Source organism: Tarenaya hassleriana, unplaced genomic scaffold (assembly GCF_000463585.1).
Source record: "Tarenaya hassleriana unplaced genomic scaffold, ASM46358v1 Cleome7, whole genome shotgun sequence".
In the NCBI taxonomy this organism is placed as follows: Eukaryota; Viridiplantae; Streptophyta; class Magnoliopsida; order Brassicales; family Cleomaceae; genus Tarenaya; species Tarenaya hassleriana.
The window spans coordinates 339,044-357,972 of NW_010969548.1; the positions used below are offsets into that span (position 1 = coordinate 339,044).

Sequence of the window (18,929 nt, forward strand, 5' to 3'; positions counted from 1 at the left end):
CCGATCAAGGGGTCAGGTCAGCAAACGGACCTTTGATGGTGCACGTTCAAATGCCATCTCAACATACACAATAGCGAAGTTCTTAACCATAGGAGAAGCAGCAGGGTCAGTGTACAGTTTCCATAAATCGAGCAAAGGCAAACCGATTTCAGACTGGTGCTTCACCCTCTTGTTCACATGACTCAAAATCTCCAGAACCTATCATTTCCCAAGAAAACCCAAAAAAGGGTGATTTAACAAGCATCGAATTATTGGATTCCATGAAGACCCAGTCCCGAATTCTATAATACTCAAGTAATCTCAAGACCCATCAACTCCCAGAAAGCTAATTATACCGAAAAGCCCCCGTCTTTTCCAATTTCATATCGTCACATCCCAAAACGACTGAGATTCACTGGACAAACAAATTCTCGTGCAGAAACGAGTGCGTATATACGTATGGAGATAGTATAGAGAGTGAGAACTTTGCCTTGTTGCGAACAGCGGGAGATTGAGAAGAGAGAGAAGAAATGGTGAGTGGAAGGAGCTTCGAGAGCAAGGCTTCGAGCTTGGAGTCGTCACAGAGAGCAAGCCTCGTTAACATCCGATCAAGCATTTCCTCCAATTCTCCATCCGATTTGGCTGACAGCAACGGCAATGGAGACGACGACGACGAGCCCTCCATTGTTTTTTTTTTTCTGATCTTTTCTGTTCCCGAAATTTTTGTGTTTGCTTCTTTGCTTCTTCTTTGGTTTCTCTCTTTCAATTACACGTTTCTCGGTTTCTGTCTTGGCAGCCAAGACGGATACGAAACGGCAGCGTTTTATTCACAGGAAGCGGAGTCATGTAATGCGACACTGTTTAATGTTTAGATAACCGGAAACATGGTATGATATGATGACAACCGGAAATCCAAACTCTAAATTTCCGGTTTGGTCATCAGAGTACGGTTTTGTTTTAAAAAATTTATAAAAATTGTTATAATATAAGACTCTTCGCATCTCATGTATTTATATATTGAATCCTGTGATCAAATTATTTGATTATGAAAATTGTAAAACTTATTTTTGTTAACTTAACGTTGACAAAAAATAGCTTTTATTTGAATTTTTCAATAAATATTTTTTTTAATTAAAAACAAAAGAATTTTTGCTCGAAGCCTCAAATTTATATATATATGATATGAATCCGAACCAAATTCTGTTAATTAAAAATAATAGGAATCCGAACCAAATTCATTTTGAATAGAACCGTAACCCGGTTTGTGTGTTGTACCTATAAAAAGAAATAGCAAAAACCGGACGAATAGATTAATAAGCCAACGATGAGGGATTTAATTAATTTAACCTATAAAGAATCTAAATCATTCAATATGTAATCATATAATTTGAATAAATCATTTATTACAACCCAAAATAACAAAAAAAAAAGATCAAAATACGAATAATCCCATCAAAACCAAAACAACGCAATTCCAAAACCAAAACCTATACGTAAACATTGACATGCAACCAGATCTGTTCTTCCCCTCGTCATCGTCGTCACTCTCTATATCTTTAGGGTTATCGAAGTTGGCAGGCACGATCGTATCCGGTGCTGCTTCTTCATCGTCGCCCGACTGCGGAGACCCATCAGGCCCTGGAGCCGTCTGATCTTCATCGGACGGTGGAGATCGCAAACCTTGACCATGTTTCACGTCGATCTTGAAACGCTGCCCCTCTAATCTGCATTGCTCTCCGTCGTAATTCCCGGAGAAGAAATAGTTCATGCCTTCTCTCACGAGAGGTACGGCCACCGATACGGGGACGGGTGTCGTGGCCGAGGGATTAGCCTCCGACCATTCGGTCGTGTCGTTGCCATTCGCGTCGTTGCCGTTGCATAGTTTGTACGTTGTGAGATTGTACGTCTGAATCACCGAATGGTTGCTATCCGTGTTGAAAACTGTAACGAAGTAGGAAGAGGATTGAAAGTAAATACACGTCACACAGTGAAAACGAATATGGTGAAATTTTCATTGTATGATTTTTCATATTTATAATATGGGGTTGCAACCAATAACGTGCAAAATATAGTTTATTTCAAAATGATTGGACAGTATACACCAATAGTACATTTTTAATATTTATCATATTTTTTTATGAAATTTATCATATTTTTTTAATAATACGGAATCATATATTTGGTCTAATAAAAAACATGAAAGTAAGCATGAATTCCTTTTCCCACGGTTGGATATAAACACAAGATAAAAACATGTTTTTCATGTTATTTTATCACTATATCATCCAAATTTGGGTAATATTTATCATAGTTATAACTAATAACGTGTATCTTGTAAAAAAAATAACGTGTATATGTATATATATATATATTATTTTGATAAGAAACTATATCATGCTTTACTATTGTAGAATATACGATGGGTTTGATTTAATACAGGTACGTATTTTAGGTCATTAGGTGTTTGAACTAATTAATACTGTTTTGTCCACAATTTTATTCGATATAACCCCAGCCGCAATAATTATGAAATCGAGTTCTACCAAGAAAATATTAATAATTCGAGATATTATTTTTTCAAATAGCAATTTAAATCGACCGAATTGCATGTTGTGTATTATATATATATATATTTATATATATATATTATCGGAATATATTATAGATAAATATATTAGAGATCTGTATATATCTATATTGTGTTTTATTTGGTAGTCGACACTCGACAGAGTGGCAATCATTTGTCACAGACAGGTTGGAGATGAAGTACAAGTGATTTCATAAGAAAGACTATTACAGATAAGCTTATAACAACCCTATAAGTTCTTGTTCTATATTTTATCACCACACATCTATATTAGAAACACACGGACATGATTGGACATGACATGATTTCAATAAATTAATTTAATTTAAGAAAAAATATTTAATTACATTTTTTTATGAAAATTAACTTTAATACAGATATTATTAATTAGCTTCGGTTCAAATTTACAATCCGAAAAATCCACCCATAATTCCAGTCATATTACAAGTTTTTTTTTATTCTTTTTAATAATCTGTTACAGTTTTTAAATTATATATTTTTAAGTTTTTTTTTCCGATTTGAAAAAATCTGTTATAGGATTATCTGTATAGGAAGTGATTTTTTGGCCATTCCAATACAAAGATTGGTCAATTAGACAGCTAATTATGGGATTATATAGCTAATTACCATGTTCAACAGTAAATGTTTTAAATTATAACCTATGCCGTTTTAAACAAATGTTATGCTTGGATTAATGTATGTTCGAGATAATCGAAGGCCAAAGGATTTATACAGTAAATGGTTCAAGTTAGTGTTTTTGTGCAAAATTCATTATGTTTAAATTTAATTATAAAAATAGAAAATGTTATGAATACTTTATTCGGCACTTTATTTGATAAGAACAAAGCACATGTAAAGTCGGTTGTCATTCTCTGATCTTCCACATCACACATCCCCATTTATTTTATTTTATTTTTTTCCCTCGGTTATTTTTCATTATAATCCCAACAATTAACAAATTATAAGTTTACTGTATGAGAGACTAGAAGAAATTATTATTACCAGATATAATCCTAATTATATGCATGTACTATGTATATAAACTATACACATGTTCTTACTGATAATAAAAAAAAATTAAATTAAACTTGATAATTCAATTAGTGATGCAAAACGTCTGTTTCGTCCGAGTTCGACGTTAATTTGATAACTCCAATCACATGATTTGTTTATTATCCCGAGATTAGTCTAATCTACACCCGATTACCCACAAAAATTAACTTAAAAAGTCTCAAAGAATGGATTAGGGTTCTTACTGAGAAAATCGCCGAGGGAGAAGGATTTAGAATCGGCCCATTTCTGGAAATCGACGCCTGGTTTCTCCTGATCATCGAACCAACCCATTGATTCTCCGACAGTGTGGTTCTTGTACGCATCCACCGAAGAACTCAGACAAACACTCAACGCGACAAATACCAGAAACATCGAACAACAAGACACTATAAGTCTCTGTTCCATTTTCTCTTGTTCGAATTACTGATCGGAGATATAAAAAAAAAAAGTGTGAAGATGGAAGAGAGATGATGATGATGATGATGAAGATGAAGAAAAGGGCATGAATATGTACGTATGTATGTATGTATGTGTGTATTTATAAGGGTTAGGTTTTTGACGTAAGTGGTGGACCCCCGGATATTTTGGGTGCTGTGCATTTGCCCTTCTTCTTTTGTGCTATTTACGATGATGGCTCTTTTATGTCCTTGTAATGTCTAAAAAGAGAAATTATGTTATATTTTTTTAGGTTATGTGAACTTTGAATATATTTTGATTCGGGGTATTGTTTGATTCGATAAGTAAGTTTCAATAATATTGTTTCCGACTTTCTGTAATTTGAAAATAACTGTTTTCGATTGAAAATCTAGATTTTAGTTAATTAGGACTACTTTTTCTGTGGTCGTTATTTGTTAAATGATGTTGCATGTGTATAAGCCGTACGCAGGGGGGGGGTGCAATTAATTATATTAACAGAAATGATTGGCTTTTGGTCGTTATACCAATATGGTCAATAATATTATTGAAATCATATCTTATTGTATCATATTATTTCGTTAAATTGTGTGGTTATATATATGCCCTCCGTTTCTTTAGTTTCCTACACGATAGATGGAAAAATTGTAATAAAAATGCGAAGACGAAATTTCAATTGCTTAGCTAAAGTGAAAAAATTCATTACAACAATGTCACCGATAATTATTGCGAATAGGTTGAATTTTAGACGTTTTAGATTAGATGATCGGAGGTATATTAATTTCCGTATGTAATAATATAGACTAGGGTACCCTGTTTCGGGTTTTTAGATAAAATCCGAATTGAATGGAACTAAATCATTATATAATTACATTCACATTAAATTTAATGATATGATCTTTTGAGATAATATTAATGAAATCTGAATCAGATATAAAATAACCAAAACAATTGAATTGAAATGAACCATGTTTTTTAGCAATTGGGAAGAGATCGAGGAAATACGACGAACCTTGGATGATCGGGAAGAAAAAGGAGAACTCTGCAGTTTTTCAGGCGATCCGCTCGGAATTTCGGGCGGACCGCCCGATTTCATCTGGGACATTGGAATTCAGAAAAAAACGAGCGACCGCTCGTGTTTTCAGGTGGACCACTCGGAATCTCTGAGAAAAATCGACTCACCTTCGGAAGCAGCGAGCGACCGCTCGAGAAATCCGGCGACCCGCTCGAAAGTTCTGAGATATCTGGATCCTGCATTTGAGGAAACGAGCGACCGCTCGAGAAATCCGACGACCCGCTCGGTATCTCTGAGAAAAATCGACTCATCTTCGGATCAAGCGAGCGACCGCCTCGAAATTCAGGTGACCCGCTCGAAAGTTCTGAGCAATCTCGACCGATCCTCAACCAAAACGAGCGACCGCTCATCAAATCAGGCGGCCCGCTCGAAAATTTTGAGCAAAATCGACTCTTCTCGGACAAAGCGAGCGACCGCTCGTCGGATTGGGCGGCCCACTCATTTGCACCTGGGCCGAAAGATTTGCACTCCGAAACCCTCTTCTCGACTACTCACGCCATCTTCGACCCACCCAAAATTCCGAGAGGAGATACGCATATTTCTTTTCCATAAAACATAATTTTAAAAGAAGAATAAAACAAAATACAATAGATATAAATTTTTTTAATGTAAAAAAGATAATCAAAACGATGACAATACAAACTCCAAATCAAAACGACTGATTATTAGGGGAAATGGGAGGGGGAAGTCATTGAGGGTTTGGGTAAAAGCGGCCACATGCAATGCAACGTGACGCAAGGAGTGATAAGAAAGTGAGTGTCGGTCCAATAAACTGCCATCTTCCATGTGATCCCCTATTTAATTAAACGGTTACCGCTTGTTGCCTTGGCAACTCCACCTTTGTTCTCCAAAGAATATCATCCAACTGCTTTTTCCAAAAAAAAAAAAAAAAAAAAAAGAAAGAGAATAAATACCTTTTAATTAATTATCAAATATCAGAAACACAATGTTTTTTTTTTACTTTTTATAATCCAAAAATTCATTATACCTTCAATCAAACTACATCTCGAATAGAATATTTTAGTATAACACTTATTTTAAAATATTTTTTTACTATTTTATATTGTATTTAGATTCAATTTAAATTCAATTAATTTAATTTAATAAAAAATATTTTAAAATTAATTATGATTAAACTACTGTTCATATTAACCGAAGCCATATTAAACCATTGTTCTTATATATATATATATGTATATTGAGAATTCAACTAAAATATTTTATTTTAAGTACAGAATCAAATATAAATATTTATTCAATAAAAATCCAGATAAAATCGTTTTATTTTAATTAATGAATATTGTAAATGTGATGGAAAGTTACAGATAAATTAATTTAAAAGATATTTTATATTTTTAGCAAATGATTGTTAATTTTCTACGAGAAATTAAAAGTGTATTATGACGGTAATTTTAAAAACATCTCTTGAAATATACAAGACATAAATTTTATTTTAATTTATTTTATGATTTATTTATGTATATAGCAAGGGAAAATTGAATAAAAAGAGACAAAACAATTCAAAATAATTTTATTTTTTTTATATAGTTAACATTTTCCTTTTTAATGTCTTGTTCGAATTATTTTTACATACATTTCTTTAGAAACTTTGAATACTTTATGCAGCTTAATATTAGTTAATCTAACAAAAAAAAAATGCAAGGCAGGGATGATGATGATGATGTCATAGTTTGAAGAACTGTATTGCCATTCATTGGACCGGATTAATCGGTTTAATAGAAGTCGTTTCGACCGGTATATTATCCGGTTACGCTAAACCAAAAAATTCGTGCTAAATAGTAAATCTACGATAAAGCCCATTGGGGCCAATTCTTTAGGTTTTCAGATTTCCTCGCTCTAGTTGCCGCTACATTTTCTTCTTCGGCCAAAAATTCCCAAATTTCCAAAACCCTAGAAGGGAATCACGTTCAGGATCAAGGGAAGAAGAAGATGAGGCCGATTTTGATGAAGGGCCATGAGCGGCCATTGACGTTCCTCAAGTACAATAAGGACGGTGATCTGCTCTTCTCGTGTGCAAAGGATCATACTCCGACTGTTTGGTACGCTGACAATGGCGAACGCCTCGGAACCTACCGCGGTCACAATGGTGCCGTTTGGTGTTGTGACGTATCGAGTAATTTTCTGGCTCTGATTTGTCTTTTTGTCTGATTTAATTTGGATCCTTTAGATTTTAGGAATTGAAGGGTGTTAGGAGTAGTGAAATTGTGGGATGTGATGCTGATTATGTGGTCTCGATGTATCTGAGATTGTCGGCTCGGTCGATAATTTGTGATGTCTTTGTCCTGTTGCCATTTTATTTTATTTGGTGTTTTTGTTCAAAGTAAAGAAACTGTGTGTTTGTTGGTTTTGTGTTTTATTCTTCGTCCTCTTTTTGGGGTTTTATGGATTTCTGAGGTATGAATCCGAGATATTTTAAGTTATGGAGGTCTCTCAAGTATCATTTAGGATAATGTTATACTGATGGGTGTTTTTTTTTTTCACTCGAATTGATGGATGGGTTCATTTGAGTGTGTTTTTAAAGTAAATCAAGATTCATTTTGCTGGTGATCAAACACTGGGATATGGTCTCTGTATGTATGAGAAAAGAGAGGACAACCAGTTTTAGAACCTTGATATCGATTGTGGAGAACAAGCAACTTTACGTGTAACACAGATGCAGTTGGTTGTCTTCTTTGAGTTCTCTATAGGTAAATTGACGAAAAATGATGAAACTCTACTTTAGTTGACAGCTTCTTCAAAGCAAATGTTTTGTCATGTTATGGATTTTTTGTCCGTTGTGTTCTACTTATCAATGACATGGTTTTTCAGGAGATTCTGCTAGGCTGATTACCGGGAGTGCTGATCAGACTGTAAAGCTCTGGGAAGTGCAGACAGGGAAACAGCTGTACACGTTCAATTTTGGTTCTCCTGCTAGGTCTGTGGACTTTTCTGTTGGGGATAAGCTTGCTGTGATCACCACTGACCCCTTCATGGATCTCTCCTCTGCTATTCATGTGAAGCACATCGCAAGAGACCCTGAAGACCGTAAGTTAATTATTTTTTCTCCGGTTGCTCTCTCTAAATGGGAATATTATGTGTATGTCGAGAGTGACCAATGGTAGTATTTTCCTTGTAATGGTAGAATCTCATTAACCTATCAAAATTTTCCTAGCAGATAATTGGAAGAGATGATTTCCATGTTAGCTTCTCTGAGTTTGTACTTCATGACCATCTCCACATCAGAATTCTACATTGTGTTAGCATATCGTTTTAGGTGGTTTATTTGGTGAACCTCGGACATTTCGGATGTCATTTATATAATTGAGAATAACATTAAATTATTCCCTGTGACGATGCAGAGGTTGCGGACTCCGTGCTTGTCCTTAAGGGCGTTCAGGGGAGGATAAATAGAGCTGTTTGGGGGCCTCTGAACCGAACTATCATTAGTGCTGGTGAAGATGCTGTAATAAGGATCTGGGATGCTGAGGTAACCAGTTTGCGCTGTCAGTGACACGTTGTCTAATCTGCTGGTCTTAACAAGTTTGGGTGTTCCAGTTCCTCTGAGGGCTATTTAGGTTTTGGTGCTGCCATTGGTTTGTACATGCAGATACAAATCAAGTATCTCACTGTATTTTGTGTATGGTATTGCCAGACTGGGAAATTGCTCAATGAATCAGATAAGGAAGTTGGTCACAAAAAGGCCATTACCTCTCTATGTAAAGCAGCGGACAGTTCACACTTCCTCACAGGTTCACTCGACAAATCTGCAAAGGCATGTTTCTGTCTTCTCCACCACTGTATTCTATTCAATTTTTCTTAGTTGTTTAAAGCTCTATAGAAATATATGTATTCTGACAGTATTTTTGGTTTTTTTAAACCTCAGCTTTGGGATACCAGAACATTGACTCTCATTAAGACTTACGGTACAGAACGTCCAGTAAATGCTGTCACTATGTCTCCACTTCTCGACCATGTATGTATTGTCTTGCCTTTTGGCACAGTTTGTTTTTGCAAAACCCTGAATTTTACGCTGCAAATCTTATGAGCTAACTATTGTTTTAGATGTTAGCCTTTTTATATACTTTGAATTCAACGTGGATATGTTTCTGTTGAAACCAATGTCAGCTTAGTTGTCGTTGATGAATATGAGATGCATTAATGTCTTCTGTCTTCTCTTTTGTGTGAATGCCCTCGTAACATATCAAATTGTGTTCTCTAGGTCGTGCTGGGAGGTGGTCAAGATGCATCAGCTGTCACAACCACTGACCATCGTGCCGGAAAATTCGAGGCTAAATTTTATGACAAGGTTAGTGTAATTGGCCTGCCCTGGAACTGCTATTACACATTTGTTGATGCATTATTTTTTCGCCCATTCATATTCCTTTGCTTTTTTTTTTTTTGTAGATTCTTCTGGAGGAGATTGGTGGTGTTAAAGGTCACTTTGGCCCTATAAATGCATTAGCATTCAATCCAGATGGAAAAAGGTATGCCTTCTGGAATCGTAGTAGGGTTTTGGTTTTGGACATTCGGGGATTGACTCTGATAAAAAGTGATCCCCCATTAGGTTGTGTTCTTACATGATTTTGTAATGTTTTGGACATTCGGGGACTGACTTTGGTTGTTGCTTTAAATTTCAGTTTCTCGAGCGGAGGTGAAGATGGTTACGTTCGGTTGCATCACTTCGATCAGGATTACTTCAGCATCAAAATTTAGACAAAAATCTTGGCTTTTTTCCTGTCGAATTTTCGTTTAAATCTCGGAAACAACTTAGAGTCTGACGAGAATTTTGTTGTTGTTCGATCACTATAATTGATTTGCTATGTTTGATTTAACTACCATCATGGAGCTTGATGCGAGTCTTGCATGCGATGTTGATGGTGCTCATGGACATTTGTCCTGCTCCTTTATATATATATATATATGTTCACTCAACATGCTAAGCTTTATTATGTCATCATAGTTAAAACAAATTCCCAAAACGAATAATACACTAAAAGAAGGCAAGAAAATCACCATCTTTGAGTTGGCAATGGTTTTTCATCATTTTTACAAGTGGACACTTCGCAAAAAGGAGCGAGCCTATGAGAACTAAAAAAAAAAGACCCTAATTCACAATGGACTGCTCGTATGAACACATTGTATGAGACTGAGAGCATACAACAATAAATCGTGTAGCCAATTTTGGGAAAAAACACACACAGAAGATTGAACATAACAACTCTACGAGGAAGGACACATATCGTTACAGTTGGGAGGAGTGGGAGTGGTAAAACACGAATCTTGGCTTGTCAATAGAGTCCCAGCATTCTTAGCTCCATCACATGACTCTGCTCGAGTTCAGGAACGTCATTGCATTCCCTGTCTTCGACTATATATTCCTGGTGTCACACAGTTCCCTGGTTAGCACTGGCTCCATATATGTAAGAAGAAACTCGGTCAATTGAGGAGGTGGAAACAGTTGCAAGACAGTGGAAGAGCTTAATTCTAAAGCCTGGTATTCTATATCCAATGTGTACACACTACTCAGAGGTCAGGAAAGGAACAGTTTCCGTGAATAGAAGCCAAAAGAAACCGAACCTTTGTAAGTTCTTGTTTGGCAAGAACATGATAATGCCGTTCGTTGATCCTTTGTCCGCATATAATGGCTATGAAGAACCCATAGAGCAAGCCCACCAAAACAATCGCCAAAACTGCAACATAGGATCATCACATCTCAAATAACGTCGTCACTCACATTGCAACTCACGGCACAAAGATGGAATTGATTAATAACAGATGATTAACAGAGGTAAAAAAAGGAAGTACAACAAATTGGATTGTTCCTTATAATTTGTGCTTATGGCATTTGGGCTCTATAATTTAGAACGTTGCTTATGACATTTCAGTTCTATAATCCAGAATGATTACAATATCTACTTACCACTTCCTTAATTGGACAAGACATAGAAGAGGTGTACCTGCCATGGTGTAAAACCCATATGGATGTTCTTCATAACCAAACATTTCCCGTAGTTCCTCTCCATAGAACTTGTAAACTAACAACCCCAAAAATGCCACAACCTGTTTAGTGGTAGGAACATGATATGGATGATGTCAGTAGGAACATTAACGGTATCATGCAATTCTAATGTTTTTTTAGGGCTCTTCTAATTTTGGTAATCAAATGCAATATTAAAACCAAGAAGTTCAACACAAACGCATAAAATAATATTGTCACTGTGAACAGGGTTCTACCTCTGATGCTCGAATCCCATGGTCTAGAAATGAACTTTTCCATGCAAAATAAGTTAAGAAGTGAACAAAATATATTCTAATGTGATACAAGACGTTTTTACCAGCTGGACAGTGACGAAGACAAACGCATGGTCTCTTGCCACTAATAACTGAAATCTCAATCTCAACCACCACCTATCTGGAGGCACGTTGGCACGAAGAATGAATGCAGCCCTACACTCGGTACAATGCGAAAATGCAAAACCCTCCTGAAACATTGGAGCAAAAGCAGAGAAACAGTTTCAAATTCTTCAGTCCTAGGAACAACACTTCTTGAAAGGGCTGTCACTGCACTAATCAAATTAGGCCCCTGATTTCGAAAAATATCAAATTCCCCATCAGGAACAATACCTTAGTTGAACGCCAATTATCAAGACAAGATCTGTGCACATATTTCTGAGTACCTTTGCAATTGCACGGCGCAATCAAGTCTTCCCCTGCAACAAACAACAATTGCCCTCATCCTAAAGATTCCATCTGAAATCAACTTGAAAGCATTCACTATCGCTTTAGATGCCTTATTCATACAAAAGTGTGCACAGACAGAATAACATTTTAAGACCTCCAACATCTAGGCAAATTCGACATTGTGGCTGATCTCCAGTAACAAGAAGAGCAGTCTCATCACTATCATCAGCTATTTCAGAAACTTCTTCGGCAACACCAATGCATTCCTCTTCCTCTCTTTCATCGGCTTCGGTCTTGCTCGATGAAGCAGCGGACTCTTCGCGTAAAGCCGGTTCCCTCTGGCTATCATTTGGAACTAATTGCATCTCTTGAACATGCTAAAAAAAATATGGAAGAAAGAAAACGATGGGTAGTCAAAGTAAGAGCATTAGAAAACTTGGGCATTCAGAAAACAGGAGACATGATGGAGGGCTTTACCCGAAATCGACAGATGCTTGAGAATCTTAATAGATGCCGAGCATCGGTTGTTGTCGTTGCTCCGAGGATTCAATTGGGGAATGGGATGATTCAAGAGTGCACGATGGAATCGAGGATGGGAGCGATGAGGATTGATCTGATTACCTTGAATCTTGAGCCATCCCCTGTTGGTCGAAGGGAGAAGCTGAAGAATTAGGGATTCTCGAAGAAATGGGGTCGGTGAAGAGGGAAGAAAAATCTGAAGGGGGAGTTGCCGTCAAATTGTCAATGGGAGTATGCGGTAAAAGGATCGTGCCGTGTCAATGGAACGCGCTGAAATGTGAAAAAAAAAGAAAAAAAAAAGAGGAAAATACAGAGAAAAAATGTTTGATCCGGGCTGGGCGTTTCGGTTAGGTCCGGCGGACCGAACTGAACCGTTAAAACGGTATTTTTTCGATCCAAAACCGCTATTATTTTCCGAACGATACCATTTTTATAGAACCGAATTATCCCGGAATCGAACTGAATCGAATCGAACCGAACTTTAAAAATCTCGAAAAACCGAATATTTTTAAAGGAAATCTATCATTTTTTTAATAAAACCCAGAACTGAACCGAACTGATACCGAAACCGAACCGAACCGAATACAATAAAAAACCCGATTGGTATCTATTTTTGTAAAACCGAAAGAACCGAACCGATTCATTCGTCTTGAACCCGAACCGTTTTCCGAAACGCCCACCCCTGCATCTCAAGGGATTGAAGATGTGATAGACGCCCGTCGATTTTTTTCCACGGCCAATATACGAGATTTTGGTACACATCGTTAAATATTTATCGTTGGTAAGGCCCATCTCGGCCCGGTCCGAACCAATCCGTTTTGCCCTGCGGTGCAATCCTAGATGATTTAGACTCGGCAATCTCATCCATGAGATCGACCTTCGACTCGTGAACGAGATATTCACAATCGATTTTGGATCAACGATATGGGTCGACAATGCCATTTGGATCATCAATTGTTGAGATGTGATCTTGACCGTGGATGCGATATGGAGAACCTCTATCTTCGACTGCAAAGCGTTGAATCTTCTGCGCTCGGCGATTTTACTTGCATTTTAGGATACTAACACCCTTTATAACTCTTTTATTCCTTCATCGATGCTTCAAAATCTCAGGGCATTTTCTCTCTCTCCGTGCTCTCATCGGTTCATCTCTCATCATTTCTTTTAATGATGGAGTCGTCTGACTTACCCCGTGACCCAGAAATGAAATGAACGAAGGAAATAACCAGACACCACAGATGTTGAAACGGTACATACGCAGAAATATCAGGAAACGCACACACAAATCACCTCTCCGTAGAAATTTACCAAGTGATGGACACAAACACACACACACACAAACTTCAAACTTACTCATCAAATCACATCTCGCCCATGCCTTCCTCCTCTTCTTCGTCGTCGTACTCGAGCTCGTCTTCTGCCGAGGCGTCCTGGTACTGTTGATACTCCGAGACGAGATCGTTCATGTTGCTCTCAGCCTCCGTGAACTCCATCTCGTCCATACCTTCCCCAGTGTACCAATGCAAGAACGCTTTCCTCCTGAACATCGCCGTGAACTGCTCGCTCACCCGCCTGAACATCTCCTGGATCGATGTCGAGTTCCCTATGAAGGTCGACGCCATGGATAGGCCTCGTGGAGCGATGTCGCACACGCTAGATTTCACGTTGTTTGGGATCCACTCCACAAAGTAGGACGAGTTCTTGTTCTGGACGTTGATCATTTGTTCGTCGACTTCTTTCGTGCTCATCTTCCCCCGGAACATGGCCGAGGCCGTGAGGTAGCGGCCATGGCGGGGGTCGGCTGCGCACATCATGTTCTTGGCATCCCACATCTGTTGGGTGAGCTCTGGGACGGTGAGTGCTCGGTACTGCTGTGAGCCACGGGAGGTGAGAGGGGCAAATCCGACCATGAAGAAGTGGAGTCGGGGGAAGGGGATGAGGTTGACTGCGAGCTTCCTCAGGTCTGAGTTCAGCTGACCGGGGAACCTGAGGCAGCATGTTACCCCGCTCATGGTCGCAGATATCAGATGGTTCAGGTCACCAACTGTGAATCACAACAGTTTTTAGTATATTTAAACATAGCCCTCAATGCACGAAAAGGATGCAAAAAATTCAAATTTGTTGAGTTTGTGGGTTCAGGATGTGATCTTAGACCAGGTTTTCGCTGTGACATCTTGTTTATGACGAGGGATGCAGATAACTCTCAAATAAGGCAAGGCGAGGCAAGAGACTTACAGCTTGGAGTGGTTAGCTTAAGCGTTCTGAAACAGATGTCATAAAGAGCCTCGTTGTCGAGCACCATGCACTCATCAGCATTTTCAACGAGTTGGTGAACTGAAAGGGTGGCATTGTATGGCTCCACAACAGTGTCTGAGACCTTCGGTGATGGAAAGACGGAGAAAGTAAGCAGCATCCTGTCAGGATACTCCTCCCTGATCTTAGAAATCAGTAGAGTACCCATCCCAGATCCAGTGCCACCTCCAAGAGAGTGGCAGACTTGAAAACCTACAAAGAAAGACGTAAGAAAAATTAGATGTCTATAACCTGGTGCCAAAAATGGGAATCAGCTATATGAAACCTGTATTTTTATTTAGCCCAAGCCATAAGGAACAAGTATCCCGGATCACATTCAGTTGCAGCAAGTTGACGGCATTCAATGTTATTGAATCCCTGAATGGGTATGAGAAAGAAATGGAATACTCAGAGGGTTAAAAAAGTTTTGATACCCTGAAGGGAGTCACAGTTTTCAGCCTCCTTGCGCACTACATCAAGAACCGCATCAATGAGCTCAGCTCCTTCAGTGTAATGTCCCTTGGCCCAGTTATTTCCAGCACCAGATTGCCCAAAAACAAAGTTGTCAGGGCGAAAGACTTGGCCATATGGACCCGTTCTCACACTGTCCATTGTACCAGGCTCAAGATCCATGAGCACAGCACGAGGCACGAATCGCCCGCAGGAAGCCTCGTTGAAATAGACATTCACACGCTCCAACTGCAGATCTGAGGTCCCTGCGTACCTTCCAGTTGGATCAATCCCATGTTCATCACATACCACTTCCCAGAACTTTGATCCAATCTGGTTTCCACATTGTCCACCTTGTACATGCAGGATTTCCCTCATGTTTCTGTTCTGTGGAAGCAACACGCATATTTGAGTCAGAGGATCACTCTCTACAGTCCACAACTAATTATACAATGGCATTGTATCGAGAGAAATAATCATTGATCTTTGAGAGATCAGATCTTCAAGAGACAACTATTAATGAAATGATGATTTCTTAGCCACGATCTCAGCTAAATTTCAACGAAATTCAAAAGCCACAAAAGGAAAACAAATGAGACAAGCATATTGCAACCAGATGAAAGGAACACAGAAACGATCTACAGCAGTCATAGTCTTCTCATCAGTCAAACAGAGAAAAGAAGACAAAATTCGACCTTAAATCACGAGATAAATCAGATTTCCTTGGAGATCATCTAAGATTACAATAAACTTAACTCGGGCTACATGAAGAGCATTGAAAAAAAGTAGTACTTGGCGAGATCTAGCTGTTTTCCATTTTCCGCCATCCAAATATAGAACGGAACACAGATTCAGACATATAACAAACAAAACATGTAAGATCTACTGCAGTTTACACCCAATCCTGCAGTCTCATGCCACACAAATACCAATCTGAAGATCGAAATGGTCTTGAAACAAAAAAAAAAAGACGGAACAAATGTACGAACTCAGAATGGAAGATTTTTGTACGATGCATAAAATTTATCTCTATTTCTCAAAAAACAGGGAATGAAAACCAAAATCGAGATAGATAAAACCTTACAGACAAGATTTACGATGGCGTCGAAAGTGTCTAACAGACCAAACAAAGAGATCAGAACGAGAAGTCGAATCTAGGTTATCAGAAAAAAGAGTCTGTCACCTGCGGAGATCGAAGGAGCGACGGATTCAGGGAAATGTGGTGGTCGTCGTCGTCGATCGAGCGCGAAGGCTGCTCGACCTGAAGAGAGAGTGAAGAAGAGTGAAGGACGAGGATACCTTTTCTGCTTCGATGTTAATGCGGTGGGATTATAATAACGTGAGAGCGCCATATCTCAGAGATCCAACGGCTGAGATTGCTTCCCTCCTTTATCCGATGGATCTGGAGTTAGTTGCCGTCGGATTGTTTGGATTTGAACGGTGAGGATGGAATTAAAGCCGAAGGCTAACTATGGATTTAAAAACTTGTCGGGACATATTGACGAAATTACCCTCGCGTGTGTACACGCGCGTGTGGACCCCTTCTCGCCGCTTCGTCTCTTCGGAACCATCGCCGAATCGGAACGTGAAAATAAAACCATTTGGACTTTGGAGTAAGAAATACTTCATTTCATTTTTGTTATATTTATATCTAGGAGGGCACTCCGAGCCTTTATTATTATTATATAGTTTTATTACATATTTCTAAAATCAAATTATTTAAATATTAAGGTAAATATATATACACATAATATAATTGACGATTTAAATATTTAACGAAAAAATGCGTAATTTTTTTTCATCCAAAACAAACATAAGATAAGAGACAAGTCATTTAGTTACATCAGTCTTCAGACATAAGAACAATAAAAAAACAATTCGGTAGAAAAACTATTTCTATAATTTTTACTATGGGAATATTTAAAAAGCTTCAAATCCTTACAAAATGTTATTATTTTTTAAAGTTACGACTAAATTCGATTTTACCCGTAAATTTTGCATGCTAGTGTTTGCTTATATTTTCGATGCAACCAATCAGATTCTAAGAAAACAATTAAAAGTTTAATTAGAGACTAGAAGATCAGAATTACTCCTACACAACATAATATTTTGAAATTTTTCCATTAGTATTCTTTTTTTCAAAATAGTAAAATAATCTCGAAAAAAAAATACATGTACAGATTTAATTTATAAGAAAATATTATAGATTGAAATCTAATTTTTATAAATGTTCTAATGAATTCTTTAATGGGTGTTATAAATCTTTCAAATTAATTTACGTGCGATGACGCTAACAGAAGGTTTACTAATAAAAGTTACAGAGGTAATCAATTAGACCGATGAATGTACGAATGTGTTATAAGAAGGCAGGATGGCAAATCGGTAAATTCGTCCCGAGGCATTGATATTTTGCTTTTTTGTACGTATCACTGGCAAGCCATGTGACATGCCAACCACTAAAACAATTCAAAACCCCCACTCGTCTTTGACTATATTTTTTTTCAGCTCCCAATTCTTCACTCACACGATAAAAAAAAAAGTTTTTTTGGTAATCAAGTTCACTAGAAAAATATTCAGGAGGAATACCGCCTTATAATTTAGAATATATATTTTTTTCTCCAAACTTAAAGTTTGAACTCGAAACCATATACACAATTTGTACCTTTTCACCAATTAAACTATAAAAATTTGGATAAAAAAATTATTTTTCTTAAAAACATTATAAATACTAGTTAATTTTTTTTTATAACGTTGAAACCCGCAACTAAAGATGGGCGTTTCGGTTCGATTCCGAATAATCGAACCGTACAGAACCGAACCGAACTTTATAAAATTCCTGAAAAACCGAAATTTAAAAAAAAAAACTAATTTTTTTTTAACAAAAACCGAAATCGAACCGTACCGGAACCGAAACCAAAACCGAACCGAATAATATATGATATTAATTTGGTACAAATTTTAGAATACCGAATAAACTGCTAAAATACCGATCCGAACCCCGAAACGTCCACCCCTAACTAATACTAGTTAATTTTGTTTCTCACCGAGGTATTTTTATCTTTTTTAAAACCAAACTGATTAATTTTATCAAAATGTTAACGATTTTTCAAGATTTAAATTGGATAATTTTTAAAAACCCAAAATTACAATTTAAAAAAAAAACTAACATATGATATGAATTGTTAGTCGATTAATACTGTTAACAATTCCATTAGAGTTTAATATTGTCATGTTTAATATGGAATTCAAAAACAACTCCGTATTATTTTATGATCAGATTTTCAAAGATCAATATTTTATTGGCAATTTTTACAAATTTGAATATTTCTTACTCGATTTTTCTATATTTTTCGTTAAAGTTTGTCCAAAGGTTAATTAATCTTTTTGTACAAAAACACAAATCGTGAATAGATTCTGATATCACTTACTCATGAAAGTGGGTCACTGTGAGGTACAGATGATCATTTTGTTTGTATTTCTACTTGAAAGTGACGGTTGATATTCTATTTCTTGAGACAATATTTGGTTTACATTTGTGTATTGAACGAATTAAGTTATGTTTGTACCAACATAGGAATTTTTATATATATACTCTTATTAGAGTATTTTTGTTAGCTGTTTTATCATTAGTTTGTGATAATCTTTATTAACATGATATATTTGTCTCAATTAATAAAATCCTTATAAACAACACATACACTAAGTTGATTATAGAGAAATTCCATAAGTATACGTGTTCAAATAATGGATTTATAGTATAGTGTCCGAAAAGAATTCTTATAATCCCTATCTTAGATAGATTAAAAATTTTGAATTGTGAATTAAAATATAGAAATTAGATGGTTTGATATCTACTTTTGATAAATATTTATGGATCTG

The 18,929-nt window shown here is 37.0% G+C and overlaps 5 protein-coding genes across 7 annotated transcripts in view; 1 reads left to right on the top strand and 4 right to left on the bottom strand.

Moving 5' to 3' along the window:
• LOC104800461 (proteasome-associated protein ECM29 homolog) overlaps positions 1-728 on the bottom strand; it is a 16,472-nt gene extending 15,744 nt beyond the window's left edge. For both annotated transcript variants that reach the window (XM_010523262.2, XM_010523263.2), the window contains exons 1-2: positions 470-728; positions 31-198 (exon numbers count right to left, since the gene is read on the bottom strand). In XM_010523262.2, the coding sequence (XP_010521564.1) occupies positions 31-198; positions 470-664 (363 nt within the window). In that variant the 5' untranslated portion in view covers positions 665-728. The remainder of the gene's footprint in view (positions 1-30; positions 199-469) is intronic.
• Positions 729-1,338: 610 nt separating this feature from the next.
• Positions 1,339-4,138, bottom strand: LOC104800462 (blue copper protein). Its single transcript, XM_010523265.2, has 2 exons — positions 3,823-4,138; positions 1,339-1,920 (listed from the first exon to the last, which is right to left on the bottom strand). The coding sequence occupies exons 1-2, from the start codon at positions 4,022-4,024 to the stop codon at positions 1,412-1,414; spliced, it is 711 nt and encodes a 236-aa protein (XP_010521567.1). The 5' UTR covers positions 4,025-4,138; the 3' UTR covers positions 1,339-1,411.
• A 2,798-nt stretch (positions 4,139-6,936) lies between these two features.
• LOC104800464 (eukaryotic translation initiation factor 3 subunit I-like) lies at positions 6,937-9,981 on the top strand. The gene is made up of 8 exons (XM_010523266.1): positions 6,937-7,242; positions 7,938-8,153; positions 8,468-8,595; positions 8,761-8,880; positions 8,992-9,081; positions 9,328-9,414; positions 9,513-9,592; positions 9,746-9,981. Exons 1-8 carry the CDS (start codon positions 7,059-7,061, stop codon positions 9,819-9,821), a joined length of 981 nt encoding a protein of 326 aa, XP_010521568.1. The 5' UTR covers positions 6,937-7,058; the 3' UTR covers positions 9,822-9,981.
• Positions 9,982-10,104: 123 nt separating this feature from the next.
• Positions 10,105-12,552, bottom strand: LOC104800465 (E3 ubiquitin-protein ligase MARCH1). Its single transcript, XM_010523267.2, has 7 exons — positions 12,267-12,552; positions 11,944-12,166; positions 11,733-11,818; positions 11,444-11,590; positions 11,066-11,168; positions 10,686-10,798; positions 10,105-10,486 (listed from the first exon to the last, which is right to left on the bottom strand). Exons 2-7 carry the CDS (start codon positions 12,152-12,154, stop codon positions 10,397-10,399), a joined length of 750 nt encoding a protein of 249 aa, XP_010521569.1. The 5' UTR covers positions 12,155-12,166; positions 12,267-12,552; the 3' UTR covers positions 10,105-10,396.
• Positions 12,553-13,512: 960 nt separating this feature from the next.
• LOC104800466 (tubulin beta-5 chain-like) lies at positions 13,513-16,363 on the bottom strand. 2 transcript variants are annotated; one of them, XM_010523270.2, is made up of 4 exons: positions 16,234-16,363; positions 15,035-15,432; positions 14,544-14,813; positions 13,513-14,352 (listed from the first exon to the last, which is right to left on the bottom strand). In XM_010523270.2, exons 2-4 carry the CDS (start codon positions 15,426-15,428, stop codon positions 13,670-13,672), a joined length of 1,347 nt encoding a protein of 448 aa, XP_010521572.1. In that variant the 5' UTR covers positions 15,429-15,432; positions 16,234-16,363; the 3' UTR covers positions 13,513-13,669. The 2 variants fall into 2 exon arrangements, with proteins under 2 accessions (XP_010521572.1, XP_010521570.1); XM_010523268.2 differs by having other exon boundaries at positions 15,035-15,437; positions 16,234-16,362.
• Between the last annotated feature and the right edge of the window lie 2,566 nt (positions 16,364-18,929).